The sequence below is a fragment of the Lates calcarifer genome, linkage group LG6 (assembly GCF_001640805.2).
Source record: "Lates calcarifer isolate ASB-BC8 linkage group LG6, TLL_Latcal_v3, whole genome shotgun sequence".
Lineage (NCBI taxonomy): Eukaryota > Metazoa > Chordata > Actinopteri > Centropomidae > Lates > Lates calcarifer.
The window spans coordinates 24,831,057-24,852,584 of record NC_066838.1 but is presented as its reverse complement, the minus strand read 5'-3'; the positions used below and the strand labels follow the sequence as shown (position 1 = coordinate 24,852,584).

Below are 21,528 nucleotides of genomic sequence, written 5' to 3'. Positions count from 1 at the left end.
GTACGCCCTGGTTGTGGTGTGCCTGGTGGCCTGCAGCTTTGCCCTGGGAACCTTCTTCATGTTGGTGTACTACTGCTGGCTGCACCCTGATGGGCCCGTTCTGGGCTCACAGTGGGGAGGGTGTGTGGATGAGGGTGTGGTGGGTGCAGGAGGGGTGGCGGGAGTGATAGATGCCTGCCTCACCCCGTCACAGGGGTCCCAAACAGACATGGTTATTACCAGCCCTCCGAGGACCCTCCCCAGGACTAAAGACACAGGGGAGCCAGTTCCCGGGGAGAGAGACAGGGACAAGGAGAGAGACAGGGACAGTTGCCTGCCTGTCTTCCAGGTACGTCCTTCCCCTTCCTCCTCTCCTGCACTCCTCCACAGGACCTCCTCCTCATCCCGCGCACAGGAGGGCCCAGTGATCCGGATTGACCTCCCAAGAAAGCGATACCCAGCTTGGGATGCGCACTTTATCGATCGGCGCCTCCGCAAGACCATCCTGCTTCTGGAGACGTCGTCAGCTGTCAGCCCCCGGATACAGTACAGGAGTAGCATGATGGGCAGCAAAGAGGTATTAGAATATGAGACAACTGTCTAAGCCAACAGGGGCTCTTAAACTTAAAAAATGCAGTCTGGGACCAAGGCTCAGCCTGAGATCAGTTCTCATCCCAGGACTACCTTCGCCAGGAGAAGCATGAAAAGGAGACAGGAGTGTCAGACAGCTCCTTTTAAAAAAAAAAAAGAGGTTGTCAGAACTTGATTGTAAAATGTGAAGCGCAATCTGGGACCAAGGCTCTCCCCTTAGGACACAGTCCGGGAGTAAGTAGCATGAATGAGCCGTGGGAAGTTAATGGAGTAACGCTGAACTGGGATAATCTTCATCTTTTCTAAAAGCTTGGAGGTGAGAAATTTAATCTCTCACCCAGGGACCAAGGAGTGTTAGATTTAGTTTCATCATGTACGGTCAGTACAAGAAGTAAAAGGACTTGAGAGCAATGAAGTTGCCGAGTTTGAGATAACTGAGAAACAGTCTGCTGCATGAACTTGAGCCTTGGACCCCGGAGACTCAACAGAGACTTACCAGGGAACATTTAGAGACTGGTTGCTAGAGTTTGCACGGGACATGCAATCATTTTGGTTTGGCAGCAAAATTAAGACTGATTGATCCAATAAATATTAATAATTTGCACATCAAAAGATGCCAAAGATCTACCTTAAAACTGGGCTAAATTTGGTTGAAAATTGTTGTCTTTTTTTTTTTTTTTTTTTTGGTTGTTTTGTTTTTAGAAATCTAGGTTACATACAGTATAATAGGATAGATATGTTGTTAAACAACACTTTAATGAGTATATTTCAGTGTGAAACAAGACATAACCACAGGATGAATAATTAAAAAATATATATGAATGTGAATGAAACAATTGATATTTAAACATAGATGTTCACCCAAATTTAGCCCAGTTTTAACCAGCTAGATATTTTTGACCTCCAAATCACCATTGCTAACTTGGTATATAATGTAAGAAATCTTTTTTTCTTTTTCCCCCATTATGCTTCCAAAAGATTGCATGTCCCTAACAACATTTGGTAACCATCCTCTAAGCATTGTCAGTGGTGTCTTAAGAGAAATATAATACTCTACTTTGGTCTCCAGTCTCATGAGGACACAAGAATCCATCTAATGTAGGCTCACGGCTCAGTCTAAGTCCAGATGATTTATGAAACGTAGGCCTGAGATACAAATGATAGCACTCATCCATCCATATGTGTTACAAAAGCAGCCATAGCAAAAGTCCTACTGTTTACATCCCTGCTACACTGTCACCCTCGACCCTGAGAAAAGACTTGTTTGGAAAACATCTATCAAGACTGGATGTAAGGTGGATGACTTTTGAAATGGCTACCACCATATGGCATGCTGTAATTCACCACAAACAGGCCTATGATGTACAGTTGAATAAATACAGATGTCAGATATAAGCTATTATAATAAGCTGTAGTTAGGTGATGAATGATGTTTGGGTGAAGAAGCTTCTTTTACTCTTAAGAGTCTAAATTTCGTCCAGAGTTGTCCACGTTTTTTGAATACATAACATAGGGGTATGAAGGGTATCATGAGCAACCTCATTATGCTATGAAAACATTTTCCAGTATTTAGTTTTTGGGGAGAACAGTGGCTGAAAAGATATGTTTTTAACCATGTCAACAGACCTTAAAGATTGCTCGAGGGGTTTGTTGGAAGGTGAAAACACTACACAAGAAACAAAGCTAAAAGAGAAGTGATAACAAAAGCCAGCAAAAGATGTATAGTACTGTAACACTTTTGCAGGCTAGCTGGTGAGCAATTGCTGCTGTTTCTTGTCACAAATACAATGTTGACATGGGATTGAACTTTTGGAAAGGCAGTGTTGTTTACGAAATGAAACCATGTACAGGCCTTTGAGTCAAAGCAGTTTTTGGTAGATTCAGGTTCAGATGAATAAGTGGCATCATCACTAGACTGAAAAAAACACATGGTAAGAACTGATAATAAACTACTGTTGTGATGCCTGATCAGTTACCAGCTTCAGAGGTTGAAGTTTAAACGTTGCACCTCCCAGGCATGAATGATTGTTAATAACAATTAGAAGAAGCTGGATGCTGAGAAAGTCAAGCATGGTCAGCAACAGTACCTGAAGGAAGAACCGTTGAAAAAAGAAAAAAACACTAGCATCAAAGATAACTTTTGTCTTCACTCATATTACACAACAGATTTCTCTTCAGTCTCTCTTTGAAGTTCTTTTCAAAGACTTTTCTCGTTGAAAGCCTTTAGGGTTACTCTGTGCATTTAAGGTGATCTCATTTGTTGTGATGAAGTGGGAGATCTTTGAGTCCATCCCCAGAAACACTTAAACCAGTGTTGTGATTGTTTCAATTGAAGACGCCAGAAGGTGTTAGCATTGATAGCAATGCACTTGAAAGCATTTCTCTAAAAAGAAAAAAAAATTAAATTCACTATGTGACCCTGATGCATCTCAAAAAGCATGTTCGTCAAAATATGTAGAAGATATGTTTGAGATACTGTGCAGTGAGAAAGGTTCCCAGTTCATGGTATAGTTTAACTTGTTTGTTATGCTTAGTAGCAGCAAGAGGAAGCTTTTTATGTTACAACCCAACAATCATTTAGAAGATGCCAATGTTCAGGGTGTCACCAATTCATGGTTGACTGGCACAAGCACAAAAACAAAATATTAAGGCACAGTAAAACTCAAGGTAAACTGCTATGAACTTGTGTCAAAAAATACTTAGATTCTATGTTTGATTCGATGTTCAACAAGCTGATGAACTGTCTCCACCCTGATTGATTGACAAAGACAAACAATTCCCTCCTGCTGTTCTGGATACTGCAACAAAAATGTGTTCATTGTTGCAGTATCCAGAACAGTTTAATCATCACCTTTTGCTGATGATGCATGTGTATACTCTGAGGTGTTGAGGGAACTCCCAGGGGAGAAACTTCTGTCTCGTTTGTATTTAAGGTCGATGGATAGAACAATCACTAAGAGCAGTTTATATACTTACTTTACAACAATGCGTTTTCATAGATAAGCAGCTGTGATGCAAGCAGCATTGTTCAGATGCTTACCTATGTCTGTTTGGAGAATTAAAAAGTACCAGAGCACAGACCAGGGCCAATTATCCTGGCTGGCACCTGAGTATCTTCAGAGAGGGTTTTTTGTATCAGCAAAAATTGTGGCCTGATGTTGATGCTAACGTAAAGGGTCATTGACATCCTTAAGAGGGTGGCCTCTCAGTTAACTGCAACGTCCACAGTTTGATTGTAAGCCGAGGGACATTTATTTCATATCATGCTGTCTCTCTTTAGACAGTCAACTGTCAAATAAAGGTGTGATGATCACAAACATCCACTGCAAATTTTATGGCGGTCAGGACAGTAGTTTGGTTAACTTGCTCTTGAGTCTGGATCAAAGTCTTCACCAGTGTTACTCAGTGGTAAATGTTGAGATCGAGACACAAAATGTTGCAGATACATCATGTAAATGCACGTAAATGCAAACATGTTCCATTAGTTTGTCTTCAAAACTCTCTGCTGCTTTCGTCATCCAAGATGATACTTCACCACCCACACTTTTCATGTGTCCATTTGCATCTTGCAGATGTGCTGTGTCAGTCTCTGAGAATGTGAACAAAAAGCACTCTGAGGATTCGCCGAATACACTGAGTAGCCATCATGCACACTTGTGCGTTGTTAAAGGAAGTATATAAGCGCTCTCGCCCCAATAAGGTTTGTGGTTGTATGTGTGTCTTCTCTACAAGAAAAATCAGGAATACAAATTAAAAATATACATATATTGGTAATAATCCAGTTTTATTATCTGGACAGTGTTGTGTCCTACCTGAACTTGTGGATGTTGGTAGCAGTGGTGACAGTCATGGCGAAGTTAATGGTGCTGAAAACAAAGACTCTTTGTCAAATGTGATCATGTCAAACATGATCAGCCTGAAGGCTAATGTACAGATGATGCATACGTTAACCTCCCAGTTGTGGACAGAGGCGAGTCTTCGCTTTCTCTGATGAACCAGTCCTTTGTCGTTGAGGTAAAATAACAGTTAAAAGTGGTGCGCTGGTTATATATTGACTTGAACAAAAACATGTTAAAAAGTTAAACAGTGAGTTAAAAAACTCAAATCATCTTTTATTAATTGATGCAAGTATTTATGTTTATTTATTTTTGTATTTGTTTTATATCTATTTATCTATTGTTTACTCACTCGGTGGCCATGTCTTTGGTATGACTCTTATATTAAGATGTAAAAACTGAAAATAGATTTTTTTTTACTCATTCTATATATCTGTATATACCAGAGTGGCGCTATACTAGGACGTGTGTGTGTGTGAGTATGTGTGCTTTGGTTTGTATGTATTGTATGTACAGTATGTATGTAAGGATGTGCTCTAAGTTTTTTTGATAATGCTGCTTAAACATCCTCTGAGTGAACGAGCAGAAAAATAAACCAGTGGTGAAAATATCTATGACGATGTTAAAAAAAAAAAAGAACTCAACAAGCTGTGCTGATAACTGTAGATGGGAACAATACTGTAGTAAACATGGCTGAACAGCCATCGAAATAAATCCCCTGGGTGTGTCTGTGTCTTTTCTGATGGCACCAGAGGAAGGAGGAAGTAACTAACTATATTTACTGATGTATTTGATGTTTGTGAACATACGTCAGAGGGAGATATGTTTTATTTTTTATAGGTCAGCTGTAGTTGCTTTACTACATTAATATATGCTGAACATATAATAAACTATAATAGGATGCAATTCTATACATTAAACTACCTACAAACTACAGCTAAAAGATGTGGTAGTATAGTACAGTGGTAGCATAGTACCAGAACTGTACTATACCACTACATACTTAACACATGTTTACCATCTGCAACATTAAAATGCTGCTCACAAGTTAATGTATCACTAATTCAAATCTAAAACACTGAGAGAGAACATTCTTCACAATCAGTACTTTTATTCGTGTTGCTAATACTTGAGGGAAATTTGAACATTGGTCTTTTTCTTGTATTGAAACTGTCCTTTAAAAAACCAACCCCTCAGTTCGTCTGGGGCAGCAGCTTATGATGACCCATAGTTACATTTTATTGTTAAACAACATCCAGCAACTATAGCAATTGTGGATGTGTATGGAGTGGGAGTGAGAGAAGTGCTGTGTTTATGGAGTTTATAGAGAAGTGGGACGGTGGTCTTTGGCTCCACATATTTTGCTTAAAGGAAATATTGTGGTGTTGGTTAAATGTCAGCCAAGTAAACATGTCTTTCCTCGTGCTTTGAGTCAATATTCACTGAATATTTAACCCAGGCCGCAATTTTAAGCGTTAAGTGTTTTGAGAGCCTAAAGATAATTATTAAAAAGTCTAATAATGCTTTAGCTGTTTTGAGAGTAAATTGTATTGCAGGATACTGGAAGGAAAACAAGCAATTTGCCGATACAATCAGTATCAATAATAGCCACACAATGAGACATAATGAGAAAACATTAAGTTGGTAAAAAAAACATAATTTAGGCAGCCTTACATTTCCTTCAAAATGTATTAGCTGTTGCAAATTAGTAGTACATAAACTTCATTTTAGTGAGGCAGGTTTAGAATGGAACATTACACAACATTTCAAATTAAGGTGCCAATGGCTTTTAATGTGACAATATTCAAACAGTGCAAACTAATCTCTCAGCCTGTGATGGCTGAGAGCACAATTTGCTTGTTTGAAGGAAAGTTTTATCAGAAATCTTCCCCCAAACCTCCACTCCTTCCTAACAAACCAAGTCATTCTCTGTTTTTCATGTTGAATGTATCTACAGTGCCCATGAGCCTCAACAGCTCCATGTTACAGTCAGAAACTGTACCACAGTTGCTAAATTCAGATTGATCCTAAATTTATTTTATTCAAATTATTGAATGCATCCAACAAGTTCTGCAAAGCACCCCCTCCATCAGCTCCATGGGAACAGAATCTCAGCCTCTCTGATTGGCTGTTTCTCACCAACTGTGGTTGAGCTTCATATCAGGACTTTGCTGAGGATTTTTCAGCTTTGAAACCGGAATGAGGAGGAGCTGAAACCGAAGCTGGATCTCCACCAGCCCTCTTCCCTCTGAATCTTCCCATTTTGTATTTCTCGTTTCCTCTCAGCTCTCCTCCATCTTTTCCTCTCGAGGCAACAACAAAATCTCTCCCTCAAACCAACATCCTTTGATCTCTCCATCTCTCTCACATCAGCATCCCTCTATCCTGAGGATTTGTTGTTTATTTGGTCGGCATCTCCAGAGAACCAGCAACCAAATGGCAATCCCTCCTCCTTCTCCTCTCTTCCTCCTCAGGTCCAAACTGCTCTGTTTGTCATTTTTGTTATTCTTTTCAGTTTTCAGTCCATGTTCCTCACACCAGACAGAACGACAACAGGGGTGAGTATTCTTCATCTTTTTGTCATGTTTTTCTTCCTTCATTCACTCCTTCTTTGTTTCCTTCCCCGATTTTTTCATCTGCTGTCTCTCTTCCTCTTCAGTGTTTCTGTTTTTTACTCCTTGCATCCTTGGGCCTAACGTCTTTCATTTTCATTTCATGAGTGCTTTATTGGTTCATTTCTTGCAACCTTTCCTTTTCCTCCTCCGGTCTCAACATTTTATTTCTTTCTTCAGTCTTCATGTCTTGTCATTTACTTGTCATTCATTCTTCCCTTTCCTCTATACTCCTCCTCTTCTTCTCTTAACTTTTCATCGTCTTTTATCTCCACCTTCCTCCTCCACGTTCTCCTTTTTCTTCATCCTTTCTCCATTTTTCCCCTCCTTCTCCTCTTCCTCTTCCTCTTGTGTTCTTCATGCGTATTTTCCTCCTCTTTTTCCGTCTTCTCTTGCGTCAGACCTCATGTGTTTTTGAAGCATGGGGGCTTTTTTAAGGATGCTGCCTCTTTGATATCACTGATGCACACACACACACACACACACACACACACATCAATCATGTTGGTGTGAACTTCAAAGTACGTCAGACCTTGATATGTTTTGGTGGTGCATCAAATCTGTATCTGTAAAAATGTGTGTGTGAGTGTGTGTGTGTGTGTGTGTCAAAGAGAGAGAGAACATCAAGAGCAGGTGAGTCCATGTCTATACACTGTATGTTATCTTGTGTGAATATCATGTGTGTGCTGTGTGTGTATGTTTCTGAATGTGTAACCAAATTAAAGTTAAATAAGAAACAAATTTGCAGAAAGAGCAAAACTGCTATAAAAGTTAACTTCATGATCTTTATTGTTGGCTTTACATTGATATACTGTAGTCCTGAAAAATAAGAGCTAGCACTGTAAATTCTGTAATTAGAGATGATGAAAATGTGTCATTAAAGCAGCAACATGTGGTGCATTTAAGAGACGCAAGCAGGTGATTACACCTATTTAGCTGATTAGATGTGGGTGTGTCGAAGGCCTTTTAATTAAGGTCATAGTGGAGAAAAAATCTTGTTGGAAGGGTTTCCAATTCTCCTAATGAAAACTGCATTTTCAATTGGCCATGTTGCTTTTTACCCTGATTTTCTTTCCTCCATCAGCATTTCTCTGTCTTCACCTTCTGCTGTCAACACAAAAACAATCAGTGTCAGGTCTGTTTGCTCTGGAAAAACAGTGTCCTGCTTTTTGCTTTAAAACAACTGATTTCTCAGATTCCTCTCCAAATCCCTTCAGAGAGCAGGACTACCACCACTGCAGCTGTACCCATGAAAGAGAGCCAGGTAAAGGCCTGGTCACACCACAAAGTGGCACATAAGTAATTGATCTGTGTGTGCTTGTCATATATTTAGCTCTAGAAGTCACGATTTCCTTGTAATTTTCCCTGTCCTGGCCTATTTATCCCCCTCTGCATTTTACACTCACGACTGTACAGTTCATTAACTAAAGACTTTTAATAGAGAGGGGGGAAAGCTCATTGTCACTAATGGGACAAAATGTTCACAGCAATGACTGGACAAAGCTAAAATACCTTGTAGGTTATAAACCCCGCCCCCTCCATGTAAGCCAATGGGACATGGGCCAAACCAAAAAATAAAAAATAAAAACTTTCACAAAGATTCTTTCATTTTAGTTTGTTCTGCTCGTGCTGATGTGTTTAATTTTTCTGTTAAGTTTGATTTTAATTAAATCTCTGATACGTACTGTGATGTCAGGACTCGCGATTGGTTGGACATTCCATACCGCGGTTCCTCTCGCAATCACTACTGCGCAGACTCCAAATGACGTCGACAGCGCGACACGTTAGCGTTCATATCCGTGTTTTTGCACGGCGGGAGGAAGTGGGAATGCATCGTCCATTTTTATATACGGTCATTAGCTAGGACATATTTGTACCATCAGCTCCTGTCTCACAACTGTCCACAAACCACTAAATACAGGTGAATGGTGAAATGCGTTGGATGAATCGGCTTTCCGCCGAGACATCATACCTGGGAATTTTCTATGAGCTCCGAGTTCACGAGGTGTGACGTACTTGCTGACGTTTTCAAAGTGGTTTCCAGCCAATTGTTGGGTGGTAAGTTAATACATTGTAATTTTAGTCGTAAAGAGTTTCTTTATAATTTTATACGTCTGAGGAAAATGTTGTAAAAGCGAAGGAAACGGCCTCATATTTTCCCTCTGCCATTATGCGTGTGTATTTCCGGCATTACGTTACCCGCCTGCTAGATTACTAAACTGTCAGTCTCTGACTTCTACATGTTGAGAGTAACGTTAATGTTAGCGTTCATGTTGCCTAGCAGCGGTGTTCTAATTTGCACGACTTCCTGTGTCGTAAGCAGCAGCGAGTTCCATTTAAAGGCAGAATTTGATACTGTTCCACCAAATATGCTAGAAAGTGGTGGATACCCTTTTGAGAAATAAAAGAAGTATTTGAAGTATTGTTTTAGTTTACATCCTTATATAAAACTTTTGATTTATCCTCTGTTCATTTTCAGTTAAACCTCTGGGCTCAGAGAGAGAGAGAGAAAGAGAGAGAGAGAGAGAGATGAGGACATAAAAAAAACACTCATAAGATAAATGCCCCATCTTTGTCTCCCGTTGCCTAGGTAACTGGACGGTCGTTAAGCCGTTATCCCTCTGGTCACCATGGAGTGGTTACCCTGACAATAGGTGTGTGTATGGTATATGTGTGTCCATGTTCTCTCCTTATATTTAAATACCATTTACTATACTATGTCTGTCCCATTTAATATGCTTAGATTGTGTGTGTGTGTGTGTGTGTGTGTGTGTGTGTCAGGAAGGTCACAGGTTGGCTGTCATCTTCTCTGTCTCCATCAGTGTCCTGCTGAGAAGAAATATGTCTTTCCCTTGCCCTATCCTCCTCCTCCTCCTCCTCCTCTTCCTCTTCCTCCTTCCTCCTCCAATTAGTCTTTGTCACAGGTCTGCCTCCCTCTGGCCAATCCTGTTCACTGCAACTCCTAAATGTTCAGCTTCAAACGATAAAACTTCAAGAATGATGAAAAACTCATGTCAAAGCAGGTAACTACTTTAAAAGTCTTGTGACATACAGTGTATGTTTGGCATCTTTGAGTTATTTAGGATTGCAACTTGAATTTAAAATACCATTTTGCAGTATAAAGCCCTGTATAACTTTATGTAGACTTTAATAAACATTATTTGTATTATTTATATAAAATGTAACACTCAAAAATGTTAATCTGCTAGTTAATCTGCAGGCATGATTTAATCAAAGTTTATTCTCAGTGCTGGCAGTATTAACACAAGGCCCCCTCAATTTACATGACTCAATGACTGCAGTGCAGTGACAAACTGTGCCCCCCACACTTCTAACCAGTGAAACAAGCAAGGACTGATACAGAAAAACAAAAATGTCTCATGTGAAATAACCAAAACTCAAAAAACGTTTGGCAGGAAATGTACGTTCATGTAGGACCTCATTGCTGATAGTAAGAAGGATATTAAAAAAGCATGTAGGATCTTTAAAGCATCTTTTCTCCAAACTAGAAATTGTGTCATCACTTCAAATGTGAAGAAACTAGCATCAAATTTGAGTATATTTTCTTTGACTCATTGTAGTTAATTAAAGAGTTGCATGAACACACTTGGCAGCTAAATTTAAAAGTGCTGTGAAAGTTAACACTGAGTCATACTTTGAAAGAGAACAATGAAAGACGAAGGAGAACTGATGAATATCACAGGTTATAAAAATCTAAAATGAAATGAAATCTAAACTCTCATAAATGTCTGTCTGTCCATGTGTACTGTCTCACATTGTCACATTAAGTACTTTGATCATTCTTCTTTGGAAATGAAGTGAAATCTCATCAAGCTCAAAGTGCAGGTTGTTCTGTTAGACAACAAAACCAAGTGTTTCTTGTGTAGGTGTAAATAACTTTACATGAGGTAGTGTTGGTTTAATTAAAGGTTAATTTTATGTGTAAGTGTTATGAGTGCAAAGAGAATGGATCTTATCAGTCTCTGGTGGAGTTTCCTCTTGGACAGGAAGTGCGCTTCCTCCTTTTCCTGTTCTGTCGTCCTCTGTGTGTGTGTGTGTGTGTGTGTGTGTGTGTGTGTGGCCCCAGGAGAGGTCTAAAAAGAACAATCAGTGTAGAGAGAGAAAGAACAAGAATGAAGAAGCAGAGACAGAAGCTAAAATAACCCGAACAGAGAGAGAGACTGAGGGGACACAGAGGGAACGATGGAAAAAACAACTGAGAGACAGACGCAAAGACAACAAAAGACAAACTGAAACAGAAAATACATTCAGGAAGAGTGTGACCAGGACCAGGACTGAGCTGACCCACTACTGAGGGTCTGAGGAGGACTGAGCTACGATGGACTATGAACCAAAGAAATCCAAGAAGGTACAGTGGCTCCTGTTCTGTCTCTTAGTTTCCATGTTTCATCTTGTTCCGGTAATGTAGATGATAATTTTGTCACAGTTCATCATCTCTCTGGAGACTGGGACCTGGAGCCAAAGACTTGTCGATGTTCTTTCAGCTTCTAAAGACAAACCAGACAAGGTTGAGTTAAGTCTCATAGGAGATCCTTTTAGCGTCACTTCAGTTGAGCCTTTGACAAGCCCTGGCCTATAAACATGGGCCTTGACAGGATTTTCCACAAGTGCACACAATGCCTAGTTGGAGGAAGAAAGTAGCAGGCGGGGGGGGTAACTGTTGCATTGTGGGAGTTGTTGTTCCCACTGTTAAACAACTCATACAACAGTTTCTTCTCAGCAGGACACTGATGGCCTGTATCGTAACTTATTAGCTGTGTTGCACAATCTAATTTTATTCAGCCTCCTTTGTTGGGGTATATGTGTAAACTAAACCTGTAGCAACCAAGTAAACAGGCTAACTAACTAACAGCCAGCTAGCTAGCTCAGAGAGCCCTCTCCACTAAGCTGTTGTTGATTGTTGAAAAGTCTCTGCATGTTCCCAGTTTGCCAGCAAATGTATGGATAAACTTCACTGTACCACTTTGTGATGTGACCAGGTGCTCTGATTGTTACTCCTGACGATTTGAAAACATGTTCTGACATCGTATAAACAGCATGAGAAAAGAAAAAGATTTATTAAAAAGGTGCAGAAAAGCCAAATACAAAAAACTTCAGTATTAACTAGCTCCATAGCACCTTGATCTGACCTGGGCAGGTTGTTATATTAAGCACATAACAAAATCCAATTATTTCCCTCTTTCTGTCTCCTCAAAGAAACGCTGGAACAAGAAGAGGAACAAAACTCATTATAACCACCCTCAGTCTTTGTCCTCACGATTAAATTCAGCTGACTACAGAGATGTTCATCAGAAGTCAGCCTTACTCCAGTACATTGAGATCTGTCCTTGTTATTATTCAGAAAGAAAGACAAGACAAGTTTCTGACACTAAAACAAGCTAATCCCCTCTCTCTATTCAGTCTGTGCACGTGTATGTGTTATAATGTCCATATGCCCTCAAGCCAGAGTATATTAGTGTGTGTGTGTGTGTGTCCGTGGGTGTCTAACAGTGTGTGTCGTGTTGTCAGTGAGTCTCAGCAGGGAGCTGTCAGAGATCACTGCTCACCTGTCAATCACTGCTGGAACAGCCAAAGGGATGTACTGCATTAATACACACAAACACACACACACAAACACACGCACACTTAGGCATCTTTGAACGCATAAATTAACCTTCTATAAATTCTAGCTCAAATTTAAACCCAAAACACCCACCAGTCGCTTGAGACTGCTGTGGTAATTACAGCCAGAATGCTAAACTGTTGGAGAAAATAAACAACATACTGATGATTTTAGCTTTACTTAGAGCATTAGCAGTGGGCTAGTGGACCAAAAAGATGCCACGTTTGGCCTAACGGTGGTGCTAGAGGAAAGGTTAATCAAAAGGGTTTATCTGCTGGGGAGCAGGGGAAATAATACTGTCAGTGTTTGGTCTGATGATGAGAGAAGAGAAAATGTCATTAGGTCACTAAAACCATTCTGACTTATCCTTTTGGGAACATGAATATGACACGTAAAGATATCTTGCTGTGAGCCAAGTATTAGATCAACAGGTGGGCCACCTGAAAATATAGCTTTGGTTCGATGCTAGGCTAGCAGCTGTGTTGCACTGTACTTAGCCACAGCAGTACTTTGAGCTAAAGGCTAATGCACTTATTGACGTGAAACATTTGCATGATAACATTTGCTGATTAGCGCAGAAGTCAAAGTACAGTTGCTGATGGGAATGTCATTAGTTTTGCAGGTACAATGTGAATCGAGACCTGATGAGGACTGGATTGTCAAAGTCATTAAAATGCATCCTTAGGGGGACACGAATATCCATGCAAACTTACCAGGCAATCCATCAAGTAGTTGTCGAGACATTTCACTCTCTCTCTTCCCTTCTTTCTTTTTTTCTCTCTCCCCCCAGGGATTTGTCTCCCCCATTAAGCGGCTGGTCTGGTCCAAAGCTGGTCGAAGGCCAGTGGATCGAGGCAGCGTTTACCGCCGCCCACTGCACACTGTCCCCCTCTATCCCCCCGACTACGTCATCCACCCTGAGAGACTCATCTTCGACTATGTGGAGAAGGAGGTCAAGGTAGAACTCAGAGTACAGCACAGTATAGTACATTATAATACAATAAAATATATTTGTGTTACCATTGACCTCATGACCTCATTCCCAGTTGTGTGACCTTTAACCTCTCATCTTAGTTCCTTGGTCACCTGACCTGGGTGTCGGTTTCGCTGAATCCCTCCAGCCGAGACGAACTGCTACAACTGCTGGATACAGCCAGGGTTAGTGACACTGAATACATAATGCGTACCAATAACTTATCTATAACTAACAGTTTATCAGTAATATGTCTTTAAGGAAGCACAATTGAAGTTAGTGATGTGCAACTAAAAACAACCAGGGTAATTAATCAATACACTGTCTCTAAGTGACAATTTTTGTGGTGAATAATTAATAACCAGCTGTGTATAAATAATCCAAGCCAGGTTTAATGATTAATAACTAGTCTGTAACTAGCGATTTATAATATATAGAAATAAGATATATGAGATATCTATGGTATAACTAATCATAGTTGCAATTAGTGATCAATAACCAATTTGTAAGAAATATTTTTTCCCATTTTCCACCTGTAATCATCAACAAATCTATAATAACATTTGCTGTCTGTAATCAATAATCAATTTGAGCCTAAGCACTTCTGAGACAGATAATGTATACATAACTGAGCAGAGCCAAAGCATTGCAATCAAAAGGACTTGTCAATAATCACTTATTCGTTAATGACTCTCAGTGTTTCCAGTCTTTCTTCTGTCTCATTAATCAATAATCTTTAATCAGCGCTCCTGTGTGTTCGTCAGTAGCAGCTGAAGGTGCTGCCGTTGAAGACCAGCGTGGATCAGGACTGTATTCTGAGCCTGTCTGCTCGCTGTCTGCTGCTGACGTGGAGAGACAACGAGAAGCTGCTGATGAGGATTCCCACGCATGAGATCGCTGCTGCCTCCTACCTGAGAGACGACGCACTGCACCTGCTGGTCCTCAAGACAGGTGAGGTAATTGAAAATTGTGAGTCAGCTCTGTCTGACAAAATGGTCATCACTGTCAAAATGGCAGCCACTGAGCTCCCTCTGCATCTTGGGGAAGAGGTAGCAGTCTGAGGGTACCAGAGCAGATCGTTGGGTGGAGGACATGTCCATTTTTCTCAGAAAGAGCTGACAATTCAATTACCTGAAACAGAAATATCACAAAAGTTATTAACGTCAAACTGTGGGTTCAACTAAATGCTATATTAGGAGATAGTGTACACATTTTTTCAAAACCCTCATTCCACAGGTCTGAACGTGGACACTGTGGTTGCCGGGGACGACAGCCTGGACAGGAAAAAGCCAACTGGCATCGATGGGCGACGTCAAACCATGAGCTGCAACGCAGACCCGCGACCTGCAGGAGGCACAATGGAGCGACGACACACCATCTGTGGAGTCGACTGGAGGCCCTCACTGTCCAGGAGTAACCACGACAAAAACCAGAACGTGGACAGAGGAGGGGGAGGAGGAGGCAGCTTAGAGAGGAAAAGAGTGGGAGGGAGCTGGGAGAGGAGGCAGCAAACACGTAAAACAGGAGGGAGCTGGGAGAATCGCAGAGCGAGACCCATGAGCGGGAGCTGGGGGGTGGGAGTAGGAGGAGGCGGTGGAGGGAGCTGGGAGAGGAGACATGGAGGAGGGGGAGGAGGTGGTGGAGGAGGGGGAGCTGGGAGAGGAGGGGAGGAGGTGGTGGAGGAGGAGGAGGAGGCGGGGGGAGCTGGGAGCGACGGCAAGCCTGCACAGGGAGCTGGGAGCGGGGTAAGAGCTATGGCAGCTGGGAGAGGAGGAACCACAACCCGCTCGAGCCCACGCCCTGCCCCGACGCCTACTGCAACCTGGTTATCCTGGCGGTGGAGAACAGGGTGGGTCACCTGATCTGCTGAAAACTACCTCACAAACTGATATTGATGAATGAAATTTCTCATGCTGGCTCAAGCTAAGATTTGAAACACAGAATTTAATTTTTTGCCTTTCCAGGAACTTTAGTTTGACTTTTTGAAAAATATCCACATTTGCATTCTTTCTGAAAGTTAGATGAGAAGATTGGCACCACTCTCATATTTGTACGTCATTGTTATGTACACATAGAACTTAAGCTTGGAGGCAGTTAGCCTAGCTTAGCATAAAGACTGGAGACAAGGGGAAACGGCTAGCCTGGCTCTGCCCAAAAAGTAAAAGACTCAATAAACTGTTTTGGACAAAACCAGGCAAGATGTTCCTCTGCTTCTGCTTCTAGTCTTTATGCTAAGTTAACCAGATCCACATTTAACACACAGATGATACTGATATCCATTTTCTAATCTCACTTTCAGAAAGCAACCAAGCTAAATAATAAACATAAATGTTAAACTGTTGCTTTAATCAGCACAGAGGACAAGAAAATGTCCTTTTTTTGTCCTTTTGGTGGTCCACCAAAGAGCTTAGGTTTCATCCAAATTTAATAAATCATCCAATAATTGGTGTCCAGTATTTAGACTGACCCTCAGAGGTGATAACTGTCTGATATTCAAACTCTGTGACAGGAAATAAAACAGTGAAAAGAGTTCTTTCATCAGGGTTCATGTTGGAACTGTGGAAAGTAGGGCAATAATGATGATGCTTATTCATCTACATACACTCATACTGAGACTCTGCTGTTGCATAACCTGAACCATTGCGTCACATTTCCAGCAGAGTAGCTTTGTCATTCGATTTGTGTGTGTATATGGGTGTGTGTGTGTGTGTGTGAGGGGTGACAGGGTGCCTTGGTCATTGTTAACCTCGTCCAAAGAGCAATAATTTGTTTGCACTGGCAGCATTAGTGTGTCATTGTTCCGTTGGCTCAGACAAAGCTCATAGACTCCAGACGTGTTTCATCACAACAGACCGCTGGCTGGGCTTTGCTTGGCTGCTGGTGTGAATCCTAACATTTATTATTGGGTGTAACCTGCTGCAGTGAGGCTACTCACACGGTAGAACTTTTATTTATAAAATTTGATAAGATGATAATGGGGAAGTACTTTCTCTTCCTGCTGGGAGCCAACACAGCTGTGATGTAAGAGCAGGTCACAGGTATTATTGATGTGTTAAGTAATGCAGCGTGATGTTTGCCTCTGTGTGTGTGCAGGATGCTGCAGAGGAGTACTGTTCTCTGATCTGTCAGATGTTCCAGATCATTTACGGCCATCAGACCATCGAGTGTGTCGACAGGGCGGGCTTTCACCACACCATGCTGGACCGTTATTGGCTGCAGAGGAGTGAGTGTCACATGGTCTCTGTTTGTCACAAGTAGAGCAAAACATAGTTTAATATGTGGGTAATTTTCTTATGCACTGTTGTGATAAATGTTAATATAATTTTACAGAGTTTCCAGCTGCTTTTTGTTGTTTTGTCAGTAATCAGTCTGCACATCAACTTTGTCCCAGAGCCAGAAATCTCCAAATCTGCTGGCTGGACTGCCTTGTAATTTAGCTTGTCACAAGTGGATGAATGTAATAATAAAATGAAAGTTTACGTTTTAGGTCAGTTTTACATTGTTTTCTTTCAGTCCATCACATTAGAAGTGAGTTACAATGAACGCTGCAGCCTCTGTGCGGATGTTAGCAGCCTAACCTGTGGGTCTCATCCTCCACCGTCATAGATAATACTTGGTTTGAATAGTAAACTGTGTGTTTAATGCTCTGTCTCTGTCTTTTTGTGTGTAGGTGATAGCTGTCTGACTGACATGTCCTACAGTTATGATCCAGACTTTAGCTGCTGCAGCTCATAGTGAGTAACTTCTCAGTACAAAGCAATGTGTTATAAATTCACAGCATCACGGATTTTCTAACAGACTTTTATCAGCTGACAGCTTTGACAGCTTTTACCACATAAAGTATTCTCATTAGCAGCTCATATAACCACAAGTTTATGTGTGATGACAAATACAGAACAGGTTTTCAACACAGCGGTGGTGCCCTGTTTAAGAGATTTCATTTTGATTTCTCAGATATATATGGACCTTCTTCACAAGACACTTTACATATCAACAAAACAAAGACATACAATAGTAAAACAACAAACACATATTTTCTGAAGACCAAAAAACAAGCAAGTTCAGCCTCATTATCCTAATATCTTCTGAGCTTGATGTACATAAATTATCATAAGTCTAAATCTTAATATACAGTTATTTTCTATCAGATACACCCCTCTCTCCTCTCAGCTGAAACATACATATTTGATCAGGATGCAAACCTCTTGGCCTCATTATTATTCTGTGGCTCAGAGGTTCAGATCACCAACTTAAAGTCCAGGATACATGTTCATATGTATTTGCAGCTTGTTTGAATTGGATCTGTTGTTTTTCCACACCTATTGTTGTTTCCATATTTGACTGATTAATGTCAGTGGGTACTGTATGTGTTGTCTGATGTTTAAATTTCTTTAATACATTTGATGAACAAATACATTTTAATATCAGTGATTGGAAGAATGTTTTTGCAACAGCAACAGTAAAAGTCCAGAGGAGTGATTTATGTTAATCTGGGGGTTAATCTGTATGATTGATGGCTCAGAGACTGACTATGAACAGTTAACATGGAGGAATCATCAGATGCTTTGATGAATAATCTGCACCTCAGGCTCCTGTAGCTCAGTAAACAACAACTAATGGAGTGATTGCCAGCTGTTTACCTGCTATGGTTGAGAAGCAGCAACTGTAAACCAGCCCAACACATCTATTAATCTATCTATCAGTTATGCCGTCTATATTAGGTGATGATCTGTCAATGATGTAATGGTAGTTTGTCACTAACCCACCTCCCCTCTCCCTCAGTGATGGCTCCCAGGATGCCTTTGAGCTTTACTACAGTGAGACATACAGCGAGAGTTCATCTCTCTCGCTGCAGGACTCCCATCACAGTCTGGCCAGTGACGCAGGAGACAGTAACCCCGCCCTGCTGCTGATGCAGGAGTACATGATCACAGTGAGTGTGTGCATGCGTGCGTGTGTGTGTTCACTTCCATTCCCTTATTATTAATTGTTAAATAATTTTTTTTTGCTTTTTTTAAATCAATAATTCCTATAGTTTGTTAGCTAGTGAGCGAGCTACTAGCTACCAATTAATTACTTTATCTTGCTAATGGCAACTAATAAATAAGGACTGAAGCTAATATCTGTACCTAATAGCAAAAGAGGATATGTGTATGTAGCTTTGAACCACCAGAATACACTTTGTACCTCATGGCTGGGCTAAAAGTGTGCTAAAAGTGACTGAAGAATTTAGTGTGCAGGAACAATCATTTGCAAATTTTTGTTGACAGTTTGCATCGAAACAAATAAACAAGAAATACTGTGTGTATGTTTGCTTTCCTGAGTCTCTCTTTGTGTGTGTGTAGCTGCGTAACAAGCTGAGTCCGGTGGAGTTGCAGCATTTTGCAGTGTTGCTGAGAGAATACAGACTGGGATCAAACATCGACCACTTCTGCTCTGAGCTGCTGCAACTATACGGACACAACCGCAAGTTCCTGCTGCTGGGTGAGAGACACAGAGACAATTAGAGAGAGAGAGAGAGAGAGAGAGAGAGAGAGAGATCGAGCTCATTAACTGACTGAAACTCTGAGGCAAACCACAACCTGCTATTTATACTCTTTGTGTGGTAGCATTGCAGAGGAAAGAGATAGAGTGTGTGGTACCGTGTATCTGTATATTTGTGTGTGTGTGTGTTCATGATTTTACTGTATGTGTGAATGTCTTTAGTATGTGTGTGTTTACCGCAACAAATTCAGCTCTGACCCACTTCCACTGAGGAAACCACAGCTTCCTGTTAGTGACAGAGTGAGTGAGAGAGACAGAGAGAGGTTGGTGTATGATGTTTTGTTCTCTGCACATCCTGATAATGTTCAGTGTGCTGGTGTATAATCATCATTATGAAAGGTTTAGTTGTGAAGGAGGAAGAAACACATGGACTGAATCTGAACCCTGGACCTCTTTCAGTTTCACTTAAATTTCCCTCACTGTCTTTCCTCATTTTACTATAGGATAGTTATAATCATAGCTACACCTTCACATTAAGGTCATCGATGCAGTAACCTCATGTTCAGACCTCTTACGATCATTACCTGACATTACCTGGCCCTCAAACCTTTTTTTTAAACAGTTAAATGCAACATGTTTAAAGTTATGGAGGCTCTGCTCTGCTATTATTTAGCCCTTGTCAGAATAACTGGAGATCAACCCCAAAGAGATCACTAGTTCAAGGAGAAATTCAAGGAGTACAAGGAGAATTCAAATTTGTAGAAAAATGATTTAATCATGATTCAAAGCTGTGGCAGCAACCTGTCGCTTTCAGTGTGCATTGCTGTCAACCACAAGGACTTTTTTTTTACAACCACTAGGAGTCACTGAGGTCACACGTAACAAAAAATACATGAAGTGGCTTTCAAGTGGAAGGTAATGATCCTGTCTTTGTATGTTGTTTAAAGGCAGATTCAGGTGGTGTGTTATATTAGCTGAGAATCTGGCCCTAAATTGCACAAAATTATGGTTCAGGTTAAAAAAAATGTAAATCCCATCCAAACACAACACTGTAGAAAAAGTCAGTCTTAATGATCAGAAATATGTAACTTGTGTCCTTTGTGTCCCAGGCATGCGTCCATTTATCCCCGACAAAGATGTTGGAGTGTTCGAGAGTTTCCTGGAGAGCATTGGGATCCGGGAGGGCGGGATTTTAACCGACAGCTTCGGACGCATCAAACGCAGCATGAGCAACACGTCAGCCACGGCCATGAAAGGGTATGTAGGCCAGGGAGTGAAGATTGTGTTGTGTGATTATCTGAAAGGTTTCACTGTCAGCATGCAGTATTTGCTGTACCCAGATGGCATCTTAAAAACCGCAAAACCGGTCCAAGTTGAGTCCATATTGTCCACTTGTAGTATACACAAATAGAAATTACATTTATTTTCATATAGATAAATGTGAATTTCGTGATAAAATCACACTCATTGTTGAGGTAGCATTTAGATGAAGTGCTTGTTTTCCCAGCAGGTACGACAACTGCTCTCTGGCCTCAGGATCTCAGGAGTTCAACCGGCGCATCACCGACATTCACCCACGACATCCAGGCGCTCGGCTTCCAGGACACACACGGGGACATCGAGGAGGAAGACTACTACCTCTGATGGAGGGATAAAGACAAAGTTATAGCTTCATTGTATCCAGACAGGCCTGCCATAGTGCCTCTGAGCAAGACCAGTCTGTCCACAGCTCATGTTCTCTCCATTACTAGAAAAAAAACTGCAAATATAAACTGCAAATGTCTCAAGTCGATGCAGATCCTGCTGTGTGTACACACAGAACAACAGGTGAGTGTAATTAAAGTAAATAGTTACTCTGTAGAGGAACAAAGTTACTTTGATCAGTTTAACTGATTAAAAATGATGGCAGTTTCTTTTTCAGTGTATCATACATGTACAGCAACAATAGAACTTTGATTAAACAATGCAAAATATAAATGTTTTCATTTTAATTCAAATGTTGCTACAGCAAATGTATTTTCTATGTATGAACTATCAAATGAACCTGAGTGAAAGAGTTTTCTTGTGGCTATTGTTTAAAATAGAAATCACCTTATAAAACAAACAAAAAAAGGAAATCCAGACATTTTCTGAAGGGGCAGTGCAATTCTGTCATACAGCAAAAGACAGAAAATCTAAACCAATAAAGGGACAGTGTGTGTGTCTCTACATTTGTAGATTAAGATCAAGGCGTCTAAATAATTTACAGAAAAGTTTTATGATGTTGTCTTCTGAGGGATTGTTGTACCTACCAGTGACCACATGGAGGCAGCTGAGAATAAATGAGCTGAGTTACAGCCCTGGTACTGAGCTAAAGGCTCCATTATTGAGCAGATTAGACAGATAGATAGATAGATAGATAGATAGATAGATAGATAGATAGTGTGTATA

At 40.8% G+C, this 21,528-nt stretch overlaps 2 protein-coding genes across 2 annotated transcripts in view; both read left to right on the top strand.

Moving 5' to 3' along the window:
* xkr7b (XK, Kell blood group complex subunit-related family, member 7b) overlaps positions 1 to 5,120 on the top strand; it is a 62,520-nt gene extending 57,400 nt beyond the window's left edge. The window contains 1 exon segment of the mRNA XM_018682829.2: positions 2 to 5,120. Coding sequence (XP_018538345.1) covers positions 2 to 583 — 582 coding nt within the window. The 3' untranslated portion in view covers positions 584 to 5,120.
* Positions 5,121 to 10,246: 5,126 nt separating this feature from the next.
* ccm2l (CCM2 like scaffold protein) lies at positions 10,247 to 21,447 on the top strand. The gene is given in 13 exon segments (XM_018682827.2): positions 10,247 to 11,387; positions 13,432 to 13,599; positions 13,716 to 13,799; positions 14,382 to 14,565; positions 14,851 to 15,260; positions 15,263 to 15,463; positions 16,708 to 16,837; positions 17,285 to 17,348; positions 18,397 to 18,547; positions 18,960 to 19,098; positions 20,208 to 20,355; positions 20,609 to 20,669; positions 20,671 to 21,447. Coding segments are annotated over 13 exon segments (1,842 nt in total). The 5' UTR covers positions 10,247 to 11,357; the 3' UTR covers positions 20,743 to 21,447.
* Positions 21,448 to 21,528: the final 81 nt, after the last annotated feature.